Source organism: Petromyzon marinus, chromosome 66 (genome assembly GCF_048934315.1).
Source record: "Petromyzon marinus isolate PM22_M1 ecotype Great Lakes invasive population chromosome 66, UKy_Petmar_22M1.pri1.0, whole genome shotgun sequence".
Lineage (NCBI taxonomy): Eukaryota > Metazoa > Chordata > Hyperoartia > Petromyzontiformes > Petromyzontidae > Petromyzon > Petromyzon marinus.
Genome location: NC_133732.1, coordinates 2,570,728 through 2,587,067, shown reverse-complemented (window position 1 = coordinate 2,587,067; position 16,340 = coordinate 2,570,728). Strand labels below are relative to the sequence as shown.

General features: G+C 48.5%; 1 protein-coding gene across 3 annotated transcripts in view; it reads left to right on the top strand.

Moving 5' to 3' along the window:
• The first annotated feature begins 3,990 nt into the window (after nucleotides 1–3,990).
• The window catches only part of LOC116956608 (complement C1q tumor necrosis factor-related protein 5-like), a 137,335-nt gene continuing 124,985 nt past the window's right edge, over nucleotides 3,991–16,340 (top strand). The window contains exons 1-4 of one of the 3 annotated variants that reach the window (XM_032978321.2): nucleotides 4,131–4,260; nucleotides 6,152–6,314; nucleotides 6,635–6,697; nucleotides 7,808–11,106. In XM_032978321.2, the coding sequence (XP_032834212.1) occupies nucleotides 6,152–6,314; nucleotides 6,635–6,697; nucleotides 7,808–8,241 (660 nt within the window). In that variant the 5' untranslated portion in view covers nucleotides 4,131–4,260 and the 3' untranslated portion in view covers nucleotides 8,242–11,106. Of the gene's footprint in view, nucleotides 4,261–6,151; nucleotides 6,315–6,634; nucleotides 6,698–7,807; nucleotides 11,107–16,340 lie in introns of those variants that run through there. The other 2 variants (XM_076054397.1, XM_076054398.1) reach the window with 2 other exon arrangements.

The following is a 16,340-nucleotide window of genomic DNA, read 5'->3' as shown; positions in this document are numbered from 1 at the left end:
GTTACCTTGTACAGGTTGGGTGCCTAGAAGAATCTCAGTTTGCATGCCTCAGACACCATAACAAAGAATGTTGTATTGTCGAGTTGCCATGAAACGTTAGATTATTGTTCTGTTTTAATAACGTGATCGTGAGATTTGGCCATTGATGTTTTGATGATCACCCGGTTACGGGTTATTGAACACATATACTCGTGTTAGTGTAGGACTCTGGAGACACTAACTGTAGAGACACCTTTATTTATATTTCTCATACTCACACTACACGACTCACTGAGCACATCACGTAACGCTGACCACCCAGCTCGACGACGCTGACTGACTGCATAGCTGGCTGACTATCCAGCAGTGGCAGCGTCGGGCGATGACAAAGACGACAGCAGCGATGGCGACGACGACGAGGACAACTTCCACGGCGAGCCGACCCTGATTCCCACGGACAGCCCCGAGCTCCCTCTCTCGCACCCTTTGATACTTCAAGCGGGATCTGGCCCCGCCCTGGCCACGCCCCCCTTCTCGACACTTCGAGCTGGTTCTGGGAGCTCAAAGATGGATCCCTTCCATGACCTTTGGCCCAGTTCTTATTCCTTCCATGAACCCTGGCCCAGTTCTTCCCCTTGGGTGGGTACTCCCGAAATTGCTACTTCTAGTCGCCAGTCAGCTCTGCTACACTACATTTGCATGGGCAATGCTGTTGGTGTTCTGATGATAATTATTTTTGGATGTTAGGGGAAGTTGACATTAAAATTGCTTAGATTAAAAACAGGTTTCTGTGTGCTTCTTTCCTAAACTCGTGCATCATTGTCGTAATAACGAACTGTATCCTGTGGTGAGATTTGAATCCCGAGACCTGACACAATTGCACAGGTAATTGTTAAAGCGAGAACCATTAACGTTAAAGCGAGAAGCGTACATGTTAAGGCGAGAATCATTATGAGACCTCCTTTACCAGTAACAAGATAAAGTAATAGGTTTTACCCTTTCAACTTGCACAAAAACTGACACCTTTATTCAAGGCATCATGTTTGCAATAACCACAAGACAAGCAGTCAAAATGCAAACAAAAGAGACAACTCTGATAATAATAACATGCAATGTCCTTGAATTTGATTGGTCCACACCCGAGACGGCTTTTCTTAGAGCCTAGTCTCCACTGGTGTTGGACCAGAAGACGCCAAAAGACGTACAACTCAAAAACAGCACACTATCAGAGTATTGAGGGCTTTGGGTGAGCATTTACATTATGATACCTCCTTTACCAGTCACAATATATAGTAATGGTAATGGAGGTCTCATAATGTAAATGCTTCCCCGAGCCCTCAATACTCTGATAGTGCGCTGTTTTTGAGTTGTACGCCTTTTGGCGTCTTCTGGTCCAACACCAGTGGAGACTAAGCTCTAAGAAAAGCCGTCTCGGGTGTGGACCAATCAAATTCAAGGACATTGCATGTTATTATTATCAGAGTTGTCTCTTTTGTTTGCATTTTGACTGCTTGTGTTGTGGTTATTGCAAACATGATGCCTTGAATAAAGGTGTCAGTTTTTGTGCCAGTTAAAAGGGTAAAACGTATTACTAAGGCGAGAATCATTGATATTATCACGATTGCTGATACATACCCCGAGACAACAAAAGAGCCAATAATTAATAAGTATTATTTTACCTATATTTTATTTAATAATTTTTAAATCACAATATTTACAACAGGGAAAAAAGGTGATATGATCTACGTCCCCCAGGAACAGGTTTGTAGATTTACTGAGCATTTCTGTGAGGTCTTAGGGGAGGGGAACTCTCTCAGCGTGGAAAACATCATGGGGGGAAATAGGGATGACCCTGCTGAGGCTGTCGTGCCTCATAAATTGGAAGAAGAAGTCATCCCCGGTTAGTGGCTGGCTAAGGTGCTATCTATTGAGGAAGTACAGAAGGCGATCCAAAATCTGAGAACAGGAAAAGCACCAGGCAGAGATGATCTCCCAAGCGAAATGCTGAGGGAGGGTGGCGTTTGTGGGCAAACTGACCTAATTGACATGGTCAAGGCCTATGATTCCATTATTTGGCCTGGGTTTTGGGTTGTTCTTCATGCGTTTAGAGTCTGTGACTCTCTGCTTACAAAAATTAAGGACCTTCATGATTGTGGGCAGACACAGGTAAAACTACGACCTCAAGAATCGGAGCCTTTCTCTGTTCACCTTGGAGTGCAACATGGATGTCCTCTAGCTCCCACATTATTAAACATATATTTCTACCATGTAGTTCATGAAGCCAATGATGGCCAATACCAGAGGAATTTCCATCTGGTACAGATACAATGGGAGGCTGATCGATGCCCATGTGCGGTCAAGGGATGGTTCCCTATTGGTCAACCATGTTAAGTATGCCGATGAGCTGGTGATTCTGCTCACTCAGAGGAGTTGGAGCACTGCTGCTGAAACTGCAGCGTGCCAGGAAGAGGTGGGGCCTTTCCATCAGCCCCACCAAAACTAAGCACCTGCCTGGGTATTTTGTGCCTTCAGGCACTACACCCCCACAACTCTCAGTTGGTGATGGGGCAGTTGTGGAGAGAGTGGAGAGTATCCCATACCTGGGCAGTGTGCACATGACCAGTTTCGGTTTGAAATCAGATGTCTCACTCTGAATCAGTCGAGCAGCATTATTTTTTCATCGGCTGTGCAATGTTGTGTGGAAGCTACCTGGTCTGCTGCTCCACACGAAGCTTCAGGTCTTCTCGGCCACGGTCATGCCCTCCCTTCTTTACGCTTGCGAAACGTGGACCTCCCTAATGTAACATCTTCCCCATTGAGAAACATTTAGGCTGACCTGCCTACGATCCATCCAGGGTTTAACCAGGCTGGATTGTGTGAGGAGCTCACGAACCCTTTAAAGATCTGGACAAAGTCGCATGCCTAAAACAGCTTTTGTTCGGCTGGATAGAGGGGGCTAAACAGGCTCTGCACGGGTAGAGAAGAGATGGAGTGATGTGGCACAGGAGGATCCAGAGCTGAGCAGACTTGCTGATGGCTGGACTTCTATGGAAGAGGCTTTGCGAAGAACGATATTGGGCAGTTTGAGGCAGCCGCTCTCCAGCAACAACGGAGGGCAGAGTAGCGACTCTTACAATAACACGCGGAGCGCCGGGTGGATAAAACACAAGACGTTTGCACAGTAGAGGGCACAGGTGGTGCATGGGCCATTCATCATCTCAGTCAGTCGACCCATGGCACCTGCTGGGTCTGCCCCGTGACATCCTGCCAGCGGGCGTTCGAAACTTCACGTGGCCTCAACGTGCACTTAGCCTGGCACAAGCGCCATAGTGACGTCACCACCACTACGTGGCGAATGGCGGTTGTTGTTGTGCACGCGAAGCACACGCGTGTGTGTGTGTGTGAAAGTGTCCTTCCCACGCACCTCCGATTCGCACGGTTGACTACGCATAGTGCGAAAGAAGTTGAAAGTGCATTCACACGTATAACAGCATGGAAAGAGGTGGCGGCGGGTGATTATAGAGGCCTTCATCCAGCAGTGGATAGTCCCCAGCTGATTGTGATGATGATGATGATAGCAGTAGTCGCGTGGGGGAGAAATCACACACACACGCGCGTGCTTGCGTGTTTTGGATTCCAAATCGAGAAACGCAATACGCGGAAAGGGTCACACCAACTCCTTCTCTCGTGTGTCTGTGTGTGTCTGTCAACGTGAGTGTGTGGGGGAGCGGTAGTGTAGCGGTTAGCGCTAAGCTGCGCTGCAAACCCGGCGACCCGAGTTCGAATCCCACTCACGGCCAACACCGGTGATATCGATTGTGTAAATTGGCCCTCAGCCTCGGTTAGATCGACTCAGTCTCAAATTGAGTACCTGGAGAGGGACATAAAATAATCGCCGCTGGGGAGATGAAGGCGGGTGGACGTGGTAGTGCTGGCCACCCACCCCCTCGTGTGCCACAGTGCCGCCCTTCAAAGGCGCTGCTACTTATCGCTCTAACAGCCACTTGACCGCGGCAGTCTGTTACAGGCTACACGGGGGATCTTTGTCTTTCTTGTTTGTGCGCGCGCGTGTTGACTGTGACGTCATACGTGGGAGGTCTGGACCAAGTGAGAAATGGAGGACCACGTGACCAGAGTAATGTTTAAAAGAGGAGATGGGGGAGAGGATTACAGTGACTTGGTGACCAACGCAGAGCAACGACGCACAACTGTCTCACAACCTCCGATTAGCAGAACGCTCAGCTGCTACGTACGCTGGTGTGAAAGAAAATTCAACATACCGTACGTACAAAGACTCACACAGAGATCCATAGACTCACACAGGGACCCGTAGACTCACACAGACCCATTGACTCACACAAAGATTCAAAGCCTCACACAGAGACCCGTAGGCTCATATAAAGATGAATAGACTCAGGCATATACCCGCAGACTCACTCAAATGCCATAAAGCCCTCACATTTAGACTCACAGACTCACACAGAGACCTGTAGACTTAACATAGACCCATTGACTCAAACATAGATCCATAGACTCAGACAGAGACCCATACACTCACTCAGCCCATAAACTCCTCACACAGAGACCCATAGACTCACACAGAGAACCGTAAACATACACACAGAAACTTGTAGAATCACACGTAGATCCACAGACTCACACATAGACGAGTAGACTTACACAGATATCCATAGGCTCCGACAGAGACCCATAGACTCACACAGAAACCTATAGACTCATCAGACAGAGACCCATGGACTAATCACACGGCGACCCATAGACTCGCACACAAACCTATAGACTCAACAGACATCGACCCATATACTCATCACAGAGAGACCCATAGACACAAAAATAAATCCATAGACTCACACGGAGTCGCGTAGATTCACACAGAGACCTGTAGACTCACACAGAGACCCACAGACGTACAGAGATCCATAGACTCACACAGAGACCCATAGATCCCACAGAAACCCATAGACTCACGCAGACTCATTAACACACGCAAAAACACATGAGTCTCCAAGCTTCTCTCTCCATCTCCATGTGTCGCTATGTTTGGCTGCTGCTATAAATGTTCACGTGCTGTTCACGACGACGATGATAGGCCACTTTGTCGAACTGCCATTATTTGTGATGGAGAGGTCTCTTCTAATAGCTGAGTTGGGGTTTTACCTGGAAAGATAACAACTAGTTTAGATGTTTTTGTTTATATTGTTTTACGTTATTTGTTTACCTTTCCTATACTTTGCCCTCCTATCCTGTGTGCATCGTGTGGTTTGTTGTTGAAACGTTCTGACCTCGTGGCCTCCTTACCGGAGCATCTGTGACGAGCAAAGAGCTTCATAGCTCATCAGATTCCTCCTGCAGCGGCAATACAACATTCTGATTCTGGCTGCTGTCTCCCCGCTTGTCTCTGATTCTTCCTCCTCAGGTTCGATCCCCGGATCCCTGACGATGCCTGCTGCTCCTTATTTGGAGTTTGCGTCAATCTCTCTCCGTCTCTCCCCGTGGAGATGTTAATTACCTCGCCTGGTATACAGGAAGTCGTGGGTTCGATCCATACCCTGACAATGCCTGTTGCTATATATTTGGAATTTGTATTTCTCTCTCTCCCCGTGAAGATGTTAACTTGCTGCCATTATTTAAAAGAAGTCGCCGGTTCGAGCCCGACCCTGATGTCTGCTGTATATTTCGTGTTTTTCTGTGGTCGCGTGGATTTTTCTTCGGGTCCTCTGTTTTTCCTCATTCACAAATAGAATCAACATCACCACGTTGTTAGAGTTATGCTAAAAATTTCCACATGATTATCATTAGACCTCCGTCTCTGGTGTGGACCAATCAGTTTCAAGGACAATGCATATGTTATCAGAGTGTGTGTTTTGTTCGGATTTTGACCACAAGTATCGTGGTTAATGCACACGTGATTCCTCTTAAAAAAGGTTTCAGTTTTGTTGCCAGAAAAAAGGGGAAAACCCCTATTATTCCACATGATGATAAGCCTACATCATTGAACTACCATTTGTGATGGGCATGGCGCTTGTGAAAAAAAGCTACTATGTCGCAGCTCATTCGTAAATTACCTGGCAAAATAAAATGATAGTTCGTAGTTTAAATCCATCCGGTATACCAGGCGAGCTAGTTAACATCTCGCCACTGCTGTCCCCAGATGTCCATCTCGGCCCTGCCGCTGTTGCTACTGCTGCTGGTGGTGGTGGTGGGAGCCCAGCAGGAGAGGACAATCTGCGCGGGCATCAACGGGATCCCCGGGCAGCCCGGAGCCCCGGGGGAGCACGGGACCCCTGGGGCCCCTGGGAGGGACGGCAGAGACGGTGAGGGGTCGGGTCCCAGAGACCCCCCATGGTGCGCTCGTGGTGCGACACGATCACTCGCTCGCTCACTCGTTCACTCACTCACTCATTCACTCACTCAATCGTTCACTCACTGACTCATTCACTCAGTCGTTCACTCACTCAAACGTTCACTCGCTATGTCATGCCCTCCATCGTTCACTCGCTCATTCTCGTAGAAGAGTGTCTCATGTGGAGTAGAGTGAGATGAGAGGGGAGAGACAGGAGAGTGCGTGGAGGCGAGTGGTGTGAATTGAGAGTGGCTTGAGGAGTGGACGAGCCATGCTTTGTTCTTCTCACAGGCGCTACCGGACCACCCGGAGCCAAGGGAGACGTCGGGGCTCGAGGCTTGGCTGGGGACCCAGGTGGGACTGTTACACTGACTCGTGTGCACCTAGCAGCTGATTCTATATATTTATTTTGTAACCAAGTAGGGCTCACTGAGCTATGTGAATCTTGTGCAGAAGCGACCTGGCCACACGCAGTGATAGCTCGATGAAGTGGGCTTATCATCACGTGGACATTTATTCAGCCAAATCTATCTATATATCTATCTTCTATATATATAAGTCATTGTGTGTGGGTTTGTGTGTGGTCGCGTGCTTGGCTCTCCAACGGTGGGATTTACGTAAAAGAAAAAAATAGCCAGGTACCACGCCGTAAGCCCCGCGGTCAGCAAGCGCCGTCAATGAGTTTAATTAGCGATTTACTGCGATTTTAATGCGCTTCGCTTTTATTCATTTATTTATGACACGTACATGACCAAAGCAACTCACGTGTCTTTGGTGTGCAAGGGCCGCCCATGCCAAATCACATGCCTCCAGTGGGAGTGAGGGTCGCGTTAAAAATCCTATTAAAAAATACATTAAACGCTCAGGTAAATTCCCCACTCTCTCATGTCCCCCCCCCCCACCACGATGCGTGCAGTTATTACTACTATACAGTCGGTAGATGCTACCGCTATAGGCCGTAGATATTACTGCAGAGCGTCCAGGGACATCGTGCCTGGGGGGCGGGGGGGGGGGTCAGGGGTACCAGCCCAGCCCCAGACTGCCAAGGTGCCACCTCGGCTGGCTGGACAATCTAGGCGAGCCTGGAGGCTCTGCACGAGACTAGGCCTCACCACGCCACTCTGTCAGGTGAGTTTATAAATACTGATATAGAGTCAGCATGTACTACTGTAGTGATAGCAGGTACCACCACAGTCGGTATCCACTTCTGTAATCATGGCAGATACCACCACAGTCAGTATGCAATGCTGTAATCATAGCAGGTACCACCACAATATGCACTGCTGTAATCATAGCAGGTACCACCACGGTATGCACTGCTGTCATCATAGCAGGTACCACCACAGTCAGTACGCACTGCTGTTGCATTTTTAAGAGTAGTTTTGAAATATTCTTAAGACCCGAGCAACACCGGGTGACACACACACGCACACACCATGCGTTTGCACCGTGTTGTCCGCCTAGGTCTACCTGGCGGAAGAGGCGAGAAAGCCGAGCAGGTGAAGAGCAGCGTGGGGCCCAGGTCGGCCTTCTCCGCGAAGGTGGGCGCTTACACGCCAGCGGCCGGCTCCCCCGTGACGTTCAACGTCATCATCACCAACCCGCAGGGCCACTACAACCCCGGCACGGGGAAATTCACCTGCACCCACCCAGGCGTCTACTATTTCGCACTGTACGTGCACCCCGGTGAAAAGCACCTCGTGGTTATGATCATGAAAAACGGCGTGGTCATCTCTAAGATGTGCGGTATAAACTACGACACAATAAGTGGCAGCGTCGTGCTGAGTCTCAAAGCCGGGGATGAGGTGTGGCTGGAGTTGGAGGCTCCACACATTAGTTTTTTCATCAACCTGCACAGAGACGCGGTGTTCAGCGGCTATTTGCTGTACTCCGAGTGAATCAAAAAAAAATTTCCATCGGCGTGTCTGGGAAAACAGATTGGGAACACATTAACACGCATGCGCATGCACCCCCCCCCCCCCGTGATAAACAAAGCTTTTGGGCAACATCTTAGAAAAATGCTCAGCAAAAATCTGCAAATATGCTCGGCTTGCCCAAAGCTGTGGTAATGACTGCTAATTTTCGGATATGAGATTTTCTCACCAGAGGAAAAATAGCATCGGCACTTTTTCTCAACCACCTCTCTCCATGTCAGCCAGGGTGTCTGGGCGAATATGAATCGGTTAGACAACGCAGAGAGACATAGCAGCTTGCTCCAACTGAAAAAGTCCTGAAACCTCAACAATTTTCCCATCCGGCATCGGCAGAGAAGGAGGAAATATTTCAATTCCAGCTGATAGCTGTGAGGGTTGCTCATTTCGAACATGGGAGAGAGAGGAGTTCGGATCCATTTTCTCCCGCGAGCAATTCTCTCAATATTTTTTTATCGGACACCAATACAGATTTTTAAACGCGCTTTGACGGCAACAGAAAGGACAATAACTCAATCTGGAATACTGAGAATTTTAACAAGATTTGAAATGTAGTGACTATGCCTTGGTTCGTTATGCACAAGGACGTGAACCAACTGTGGTGGATAATTATTTCTTGACAACCAAGTACAACCAACTCTTCAAACTCTCAGCGACAGTAATAGCACGCGTCTACAGAACCCTGCAGTTCACCGACTTAACACAGCGACCCCGCGTGTTGACAATGACGGAACACCGCGATGACTTAAACAGATGGAGACCACCGCGAGGACTGTTCGCACCAACCCTGACGCATGTAGTGGGTTTGCTCTACAACACACCGCTGTTCTGCACGAGTAACGATTTCGCATCTTTTGTTTACGTGACAAAGCTTAGTAATTGTCTGAATCGGGTGGTATTCAGCGGTTCATATTTAGGCGATCTAATCCAAAAAAACTATATCATGGATAATATTGGTCACCAAAGCTTACTGCATGTTAAACTGAGATGTTGTTGGTCAATTCCAGATTCACACTTTGCCTGTTTCGTTTTAGCTACAGGAGGAGAAAAAATAAGACCGGAGAGTCCGAGGAAATCCCGGCACAGAACAAGGGGGAGAATAAATAAAACTCCACTCCACTTGCTCACTCACTCACAATGAGCTCACATGCGCTGATGATGATCACGATGGTGAAACATACAAAAACTAGATTCTTGTACTAAAGAGGAGCTGTCGAAGTTATCAACAGAAGGTGTGTACCGGATTAATTGCTCTCTATCTGTTGGACAGATGGGACGAAACTTTTGTTTGAGATTGACTTAAAGTTTTCGTAACTGCAGGAATTCATATTCTTTGGGTCTTTCGTTAAAGTCACGTAGATAGGTTCAAAGAAAAAACTACAACGTTTCCATCACAACACAAGCATTCGTCATCAGGAGGAAAAAAGATGGTGAAAACTGCTGAGGCCGACTGTTTTAACGGTTTAGAATTGGTGCAGCCCCAGGGTCATAAACGAAGTGGGCAGGACTAGTTATGTTAATGTGATCGGACAGTGGCCTCCACGATGAGGGCAGCGGAGGTGGCTTTGTTCATGTGAGATATTAGAATGTTAATGGATTATCGCAGAGCAGCAACAACGAGCTCGGCGTGCGAGGTGGCTGTGTTAGTGTGGGAAATTTAACCTGTTAATGTAAAATCAGAGAGCCGAAAATAACAACTAACATTGGAAGGTGGTAGAATGGGGACATCACAGCCAGTTATTACTTAAACTGGTTGATAATGTCCTTCCAACGATTGCTCAGTTTACACCCATCTTCACGATTGAAGCTGTGTCTGTGTCGGTATAGTGGATGGCTTCATAAACGAATCTTTGTTGATACATTGAGGCGGCTTAAGAGGCTGTCATGTTATCAACATGTACCCCATCAGATGTAGATATTTTTTCCGTCAATGTTAAGAGTGATTTCTTGAGAGTCTTGCCTAAACGGATCTTGTTCAGTGCCGAGAATAAGATTGCTCCGATTTGAACTATAACTTCAGAACGAACAAAGAAGAAAGAAGCAGAAGGAGGAATATTAACCTTACTCTCACTCACTATTGATAACGGTACCTTGTACAGGTTGGGTGCTTAGAAGAATCTCAGTTGCATGCCTCAAACACCACAACAAACGAATCTTGTATTGTCACGTTGCCATTAGACACTAGATTATTGTTCTTTCTTAACAAAGTGATCGTGAGATGTGGCCATTGATGCTTTTATGATCACCTAGTATGGATTGATGAGTATGTATACTCGTGTAATGCAGGACTCTGGAGACACTAACTGTAGAGGCACCTTCTTAATTTATATTTCTCGTACTCACACTACACGACTCACTGAGCACATCACGTAATGGTGACCGCCGAGCTCGACGACGCTAACTGACTCCATAGCTGGCTGACTATCCAGCAGTGGCGGCGTCAGGCGATGACAAAGACGACTGCAGCGATGGCGACGACGAGGACGACTTTCACGGCGAGACGACCCTGATTCCCACGGACAGCCCCGAACTCCCTCTCTCGCCCCCTTTTATTCTTCCAGCGGGATCTGGCCCCGCCCTGGCCACGCCCCCCTTCTCGAACCTTTTAGCTGGTTCTGGGAGCTCAAAGATGGATTCCTTCCATGACCTTTGGCCCAGTTCTTATCCCTTCCTTGACTCTTGACCCTTGGGTGGCTACTCCCGAAATTGCTACTCCTGGTCGCCAGTTGGCTCTGCTACACTACATTTGCATGGACAATGTTGTTGGTGTTTTGATGATAATTCTTTTTGGATGTTAGGGGAAGTTGACATTAAAGTTGCTTAGATCAAAAACAGGTTTCTGTGTGCTTCTTTCCTAAACTCGTGCATCATTGTCGTAATAACGAACTGTATCCTGCGGTGAGATCTGAATCCCGAGACCTGACACAATTGCACAGGTAATTGTTAAAGCGAGAACCATTAACGTTAAAGCGAGAAGTGTACATGTTGAAGCGAGAATCATTGATATTATCACAACAAGAGAACCAATATAACATTTTTATTTTATTATTTACCTATGTTTTTGTTGAGAATTTTTTTTATCACAATATATACAACAGGGAAAAAAGGTGATATGATCTACGACCCCCAGGAACAGGTTTGTAGATTTACTGAGCATTTCTGTGAGGTCTTATGAGAGGGGAAATCCCTTAGCGTTTAAAACATCATGGGGAAAAATATGGATGACCCTGCTTAGGCTGTCGTGCCTCATACTGTATATTGGAATAAGAGGTCATGCCCTGTGAGTGGCCGGCTTAGGTGTTATCTGTTGAGGAAGTACAGAAGGTGATCCAAAATCTGAGAACAGGAAAAGCACCAAACAGATGATCTCCCAAGCGAAATGCTGAGGGAGGGTGGCGTGTGTGCGCAAACTGACCTACATGACATCATAATAACGGTCTGGACCACCATACCGGTTCTGTAGGATTGGAAGGATGCCCTACAGGGGCATCTCTCTCCTCCGTGTTGCGGGAAAGTTCCTGGCAAGGATTAATCACAATCACATAGCCGGGCATGCTGAGGTGAGGCTTGTGTAGCCCCAATGTTGTTTCAGGAAAAAGCGGTCCTGCAAAAATGCCATATTTTGTCCGTTTTTTTACAACAGAGGTGTAGCGAATTACAACAAGATTTACATCTCTCCTTAATTAACCTGGTCAAGGCCTATGATACCATCAGTAGGCCTGGACTCTGGGTTGTTTTTCATGCTTTTGGAGTACGTGACTCTCTGCTCACAATTATTAAGGGCCTTCATGATTGTGGGCAGGTCCTGGTAAAACTACGTGGCCAGGAGTAGGAGCTTTTCGCTGTTCACCTTGGGGTACGACAGGGATGTTCTCTGGCTCCCACATTATTTAACATCTATTTATACCACGTAGTTCGTGATGCCAATGATGACCATACCGGAATAATTTCTATCTGGTACAGATACAATGGGAGGCTGATCGATGCCCAGGTGAGGTCAAGGGATGGCTGCCTATTGGTCAACCATGTTAAGTTTGCCAATGATCTGCTGATTTCTGCTCACTCAGAGGAGGAGTTGGAGGCGCTGCTGCTGAACCTGGAGCATGCCACGAAGAGGTAGGGCCTTACTGTCGGCCCCACCAAAACTAGGCACCTGCTGGGGTATTTTGTGCCATTGGACAATCCATCCCCACAACTCGCAATTGGTGATGGGGCGGTTGTGGAGAGAGTGGAGAGTTTCCCATACCTCGGCAGTGTGCACATGAACAGCTTCGGAATGACAACAGATGTCTCACTCTGAATCAGTCGAGCAGCATTATCTTTTCATCGTCTGTGCAATGTTGCGTGGAAGCTACCTGGTCTGCTGCCCACACGAAGCTTCAGGTCCAGCGGCATTATCATTTCGTCGGTTACGTAATGCTTGTTGGAAGATACCTGGTCTGTTGCTCCACACAAAGCTTCGGGACGTCTCGGCCACAGTCATGCCCTCCCTTCTTTTCGCTGGAAAACGTGGACCCCCCTAATGGAACATCTTCCCCGGTGAGAAACATTTAGGCAGGCCTGCCTATGATCCATCCTGGGTTTAACCAGGCTGGATTGTGTGAGGAGCTGCAAAAACTCATCAGTGAGCTCTTCTGGCATGCAAGGCTGCGATGGCTGGGTCATGTAGCCCGCATGCCCAGCCACCGAATGCCTAAACAGCTTTTGTTCGGCCGGATAGAGGGAGCTAAACGTGCGCGGCACGGGTAGAGAAGAGATGGAGTGATGTTGTCCAAGAGGATGCGGAGCTGAGTGGACTTGTTGATGGCTGTACCAGCAGTCTCTCTCCAGCAACAACGAAGGGCGGTGTAGCGACTCGTACAAAACACGCGGAGCGCCGGGTGGCTAAAACGCAAGAAGTTCGCACAGACGAGGGCACAGGCGGTGCATCGGCAAGTCATCTCACTCAGTGGACCCATGGCACCTGCTGGGTCTGCCCCATAACCTCCTGCCAGTTTTCGTTCGAAACTTCACGTGGCCTCAACGTGCACATGGCCTGGCGCAAGCGTCGTGGTGACGTCACCGCTACTTAGTGGCGAATGGCGGTTGTTGTTGTGCGCGCACAAGCACACGTGTGTGTGTGTCTGTGAAAGTTTCCTTCCCACGCACCATCGATTAGCACGGTTGACTCCGCATGGTGCGAAAGAAGTTCAACGTGCATTCACACGTGTCACAGCATGGAAAGAGGTGGCGGCGGCTGATTACAGAGGCCTTCATCCAGCTGTGGATAGTCCCTGGCTGATGGTGATGATGATAGCAGTAGCGGCGTGGGTGAGATATCATACACACGCGCGTGTGCGTGTTTTGATTACAAATCAAGAAATGCAATAAACGGACAGGATCACACCAACTAATTCGCGTGTTCTCTGTGTGCGTCTGTCAACGTGAGTGTGTGGGGGAGCGGTAGTGTGGCGGTTAGCGCTACGCCATGCTGCGAACCCGACGACCCAAGTTCGAATCACGGCCAACATCGGTGATTTCGAGTATCTAAACTGGCCCAGAGCCTCCGCGAGGTCTACTCAGTCTCAAGTGAGTACCTGGTGCGGGACGTAAAACCATCGCCGCTGGGGAGATGATGGCGGGTGGGCGCGGTTGTGCTGGCCACCCACCCCCTCGTGTGCCACAGTGCCGCCCTTCAAAGGCGCTGCTACTTATCGTTCTAACAGCCACTTGACCCCGGCAGTCTGTTACAGGCTACACGGGGGATCTTTGTCTTTCTTGTTTGTGCGCGCGCGTGTTGACTGTGACGTCATACGTGGGAGGTCTGGACTAAGTTGGAAATGGAGGACCACGTGACTCAAGTGCTCACCACCCACCCTCGTGCCTATCATTTCAGACTTCATAGGGCGTGGTAGCTCTTGCCCCAACAGCTTGTTAAGGATACACGGGGGAAGGGGGGGATCTTCGTCTTTTAATTTAGGGAGGCAATTGGAAAACGCGAAGGAGGCTCATGCAGAAACCACGACCTCATTGGGGCCGTCCATGAATGACGATGTGTAACGAGAGGGAGGGGGGGTTTGAGAAATGTGACGTCACATCAAAATGCGCAACTTTAAATAAATATAGACAACATATATGAGGGGGGGTCTGACTTTTTTGTGACGAGGCTGGGGGGTCAAAAAGCGTCCAAAACCGCGTGACGTTATTTATGGACGGCCCCATTGCATGCCAAGGCAGTGTTGAACCATCGCTTGGGGCTTCAGAGGACAGCATGAAGGGGGTGGAAGTGGGTGTGAGGGGGGAGTTGGGAGGGGTTGGGGGAGCCTGGAGTGATAACACGGGGCTGCCACCATGAAAGACAAATAACCCCATATAGCCTTCACAGATGGTTGGGGCAAGTGCTGTTAGCGAGTGGCAGAAGTCTATCTGCATTAGTCTCCCAGTAGCGGCCATTGTTGTACAAGTGAAGTTCTTTTGCACTGTAAATAACCGACCGTGCTCATCGGAGGTGTAGGGGAAGGATGATAAAGTATGGGCCTCTGTGTGAGACTATGGGTCTCACACAGAGCCCAATAGACTAACACAGAGACCCATAGACTCAAACAGAGGCCCATAGACTCACACAAAGACCCCTAGACTCACACAAAGACCCATAGACTCACACAGAGAACAACAGACTCAAACAGAGACCCATAGACTGAGAGAGAGACCCACAGACTCACACAGAGACCCACAGACTCACACAGAGACCCACAGACTCACACAGAGACCAATAGACTTACACAGAGACCCACAGACTCACACAGAGGCCCATAGACTCACAAAAGACCCATCAGCTATCAGAGAGACCCATAGACTCACACACAGACCAATAGACTCACACAGATACCCATCGCCTCAGAGACCCATAGACTCACACAGAGATCCGACGACTCAGAGACCCATAGACTCACACAGAGGCCCATAGACTCACACAAAGACCCCTAGACTCACACAGAGACCCATAGACTCACACAGAGACCAATAGACTCACACAGAGACCCAAAGACTCACATAAAGACCCATAAACTCACACATAAACCCATATGCTCACACAAAGATCCAACGGCTCACACAGAGACCCATAGACTCACACAGATACCCATCGACTTACACAGAGACCCATCGACTCAGAGACCCATAGACTCACACAGCGACCCATATACTCACACAGGGTCTCATCGACTCAGAGACCAATATACTCAAACAGAGGCCCATAGACTCAAACAGAGACCCATAGACTCACACAGAGATCCCTGGACTCACACAAAGACCCATAGACTCACAGAGACCCATAGAGTTGCACAGAGACCCATAGACTCTCAGAGACCCATAGACTCACACAGAGACCCATAAACTCACGCATACACCAAATGATCACACAAAGACCCATCGGCTCACACAGAGACCCATAGAATCACACAGAGACCCATAGACTCACACAGAAACCCATAGGCTTACAAAGACACATCGGCTTACACAGAGACCTATAAACTCACACCGAGAGCCATAGACTTAAACAGAGGCCCCTGGACTCACACAAAGACCCATAGACTCACAGAGACCCATAGACTCGCATAGAGACCCATCGGCTCATACAAAGACCCATAGACTCACACAAAGACCCATAGACTCACACAGAAACTCATAGACTTACACATAGACCCATAGACTTACACAGAGGCCCATAGACTCATACAGCGGCCCATAGACTCACACAGAGACCCATATACTCATACAGAGGCCGATAGACTCACACAGAGACATATAGACTCATACAAAGGCCCATAGACTCACACAGAGATCCGTGGACTCACACAAAGACCCAAAGACTCACACAGAAACCCATAGGCTCACACAAAGACCCATCGGCTCACACAGAGACTAATAGACTCACACAGAGGCCCATAAACTCACAGAGAGAGTCATAGACTCATACAGAGGCCCATAGACTCGCACAGAGACAAATAGACTCACTTGGAAGCCAACAGACTCACACAGAGACCCATCGACTCAGAGACCCATAGACTGATACAGAGACCAATAGA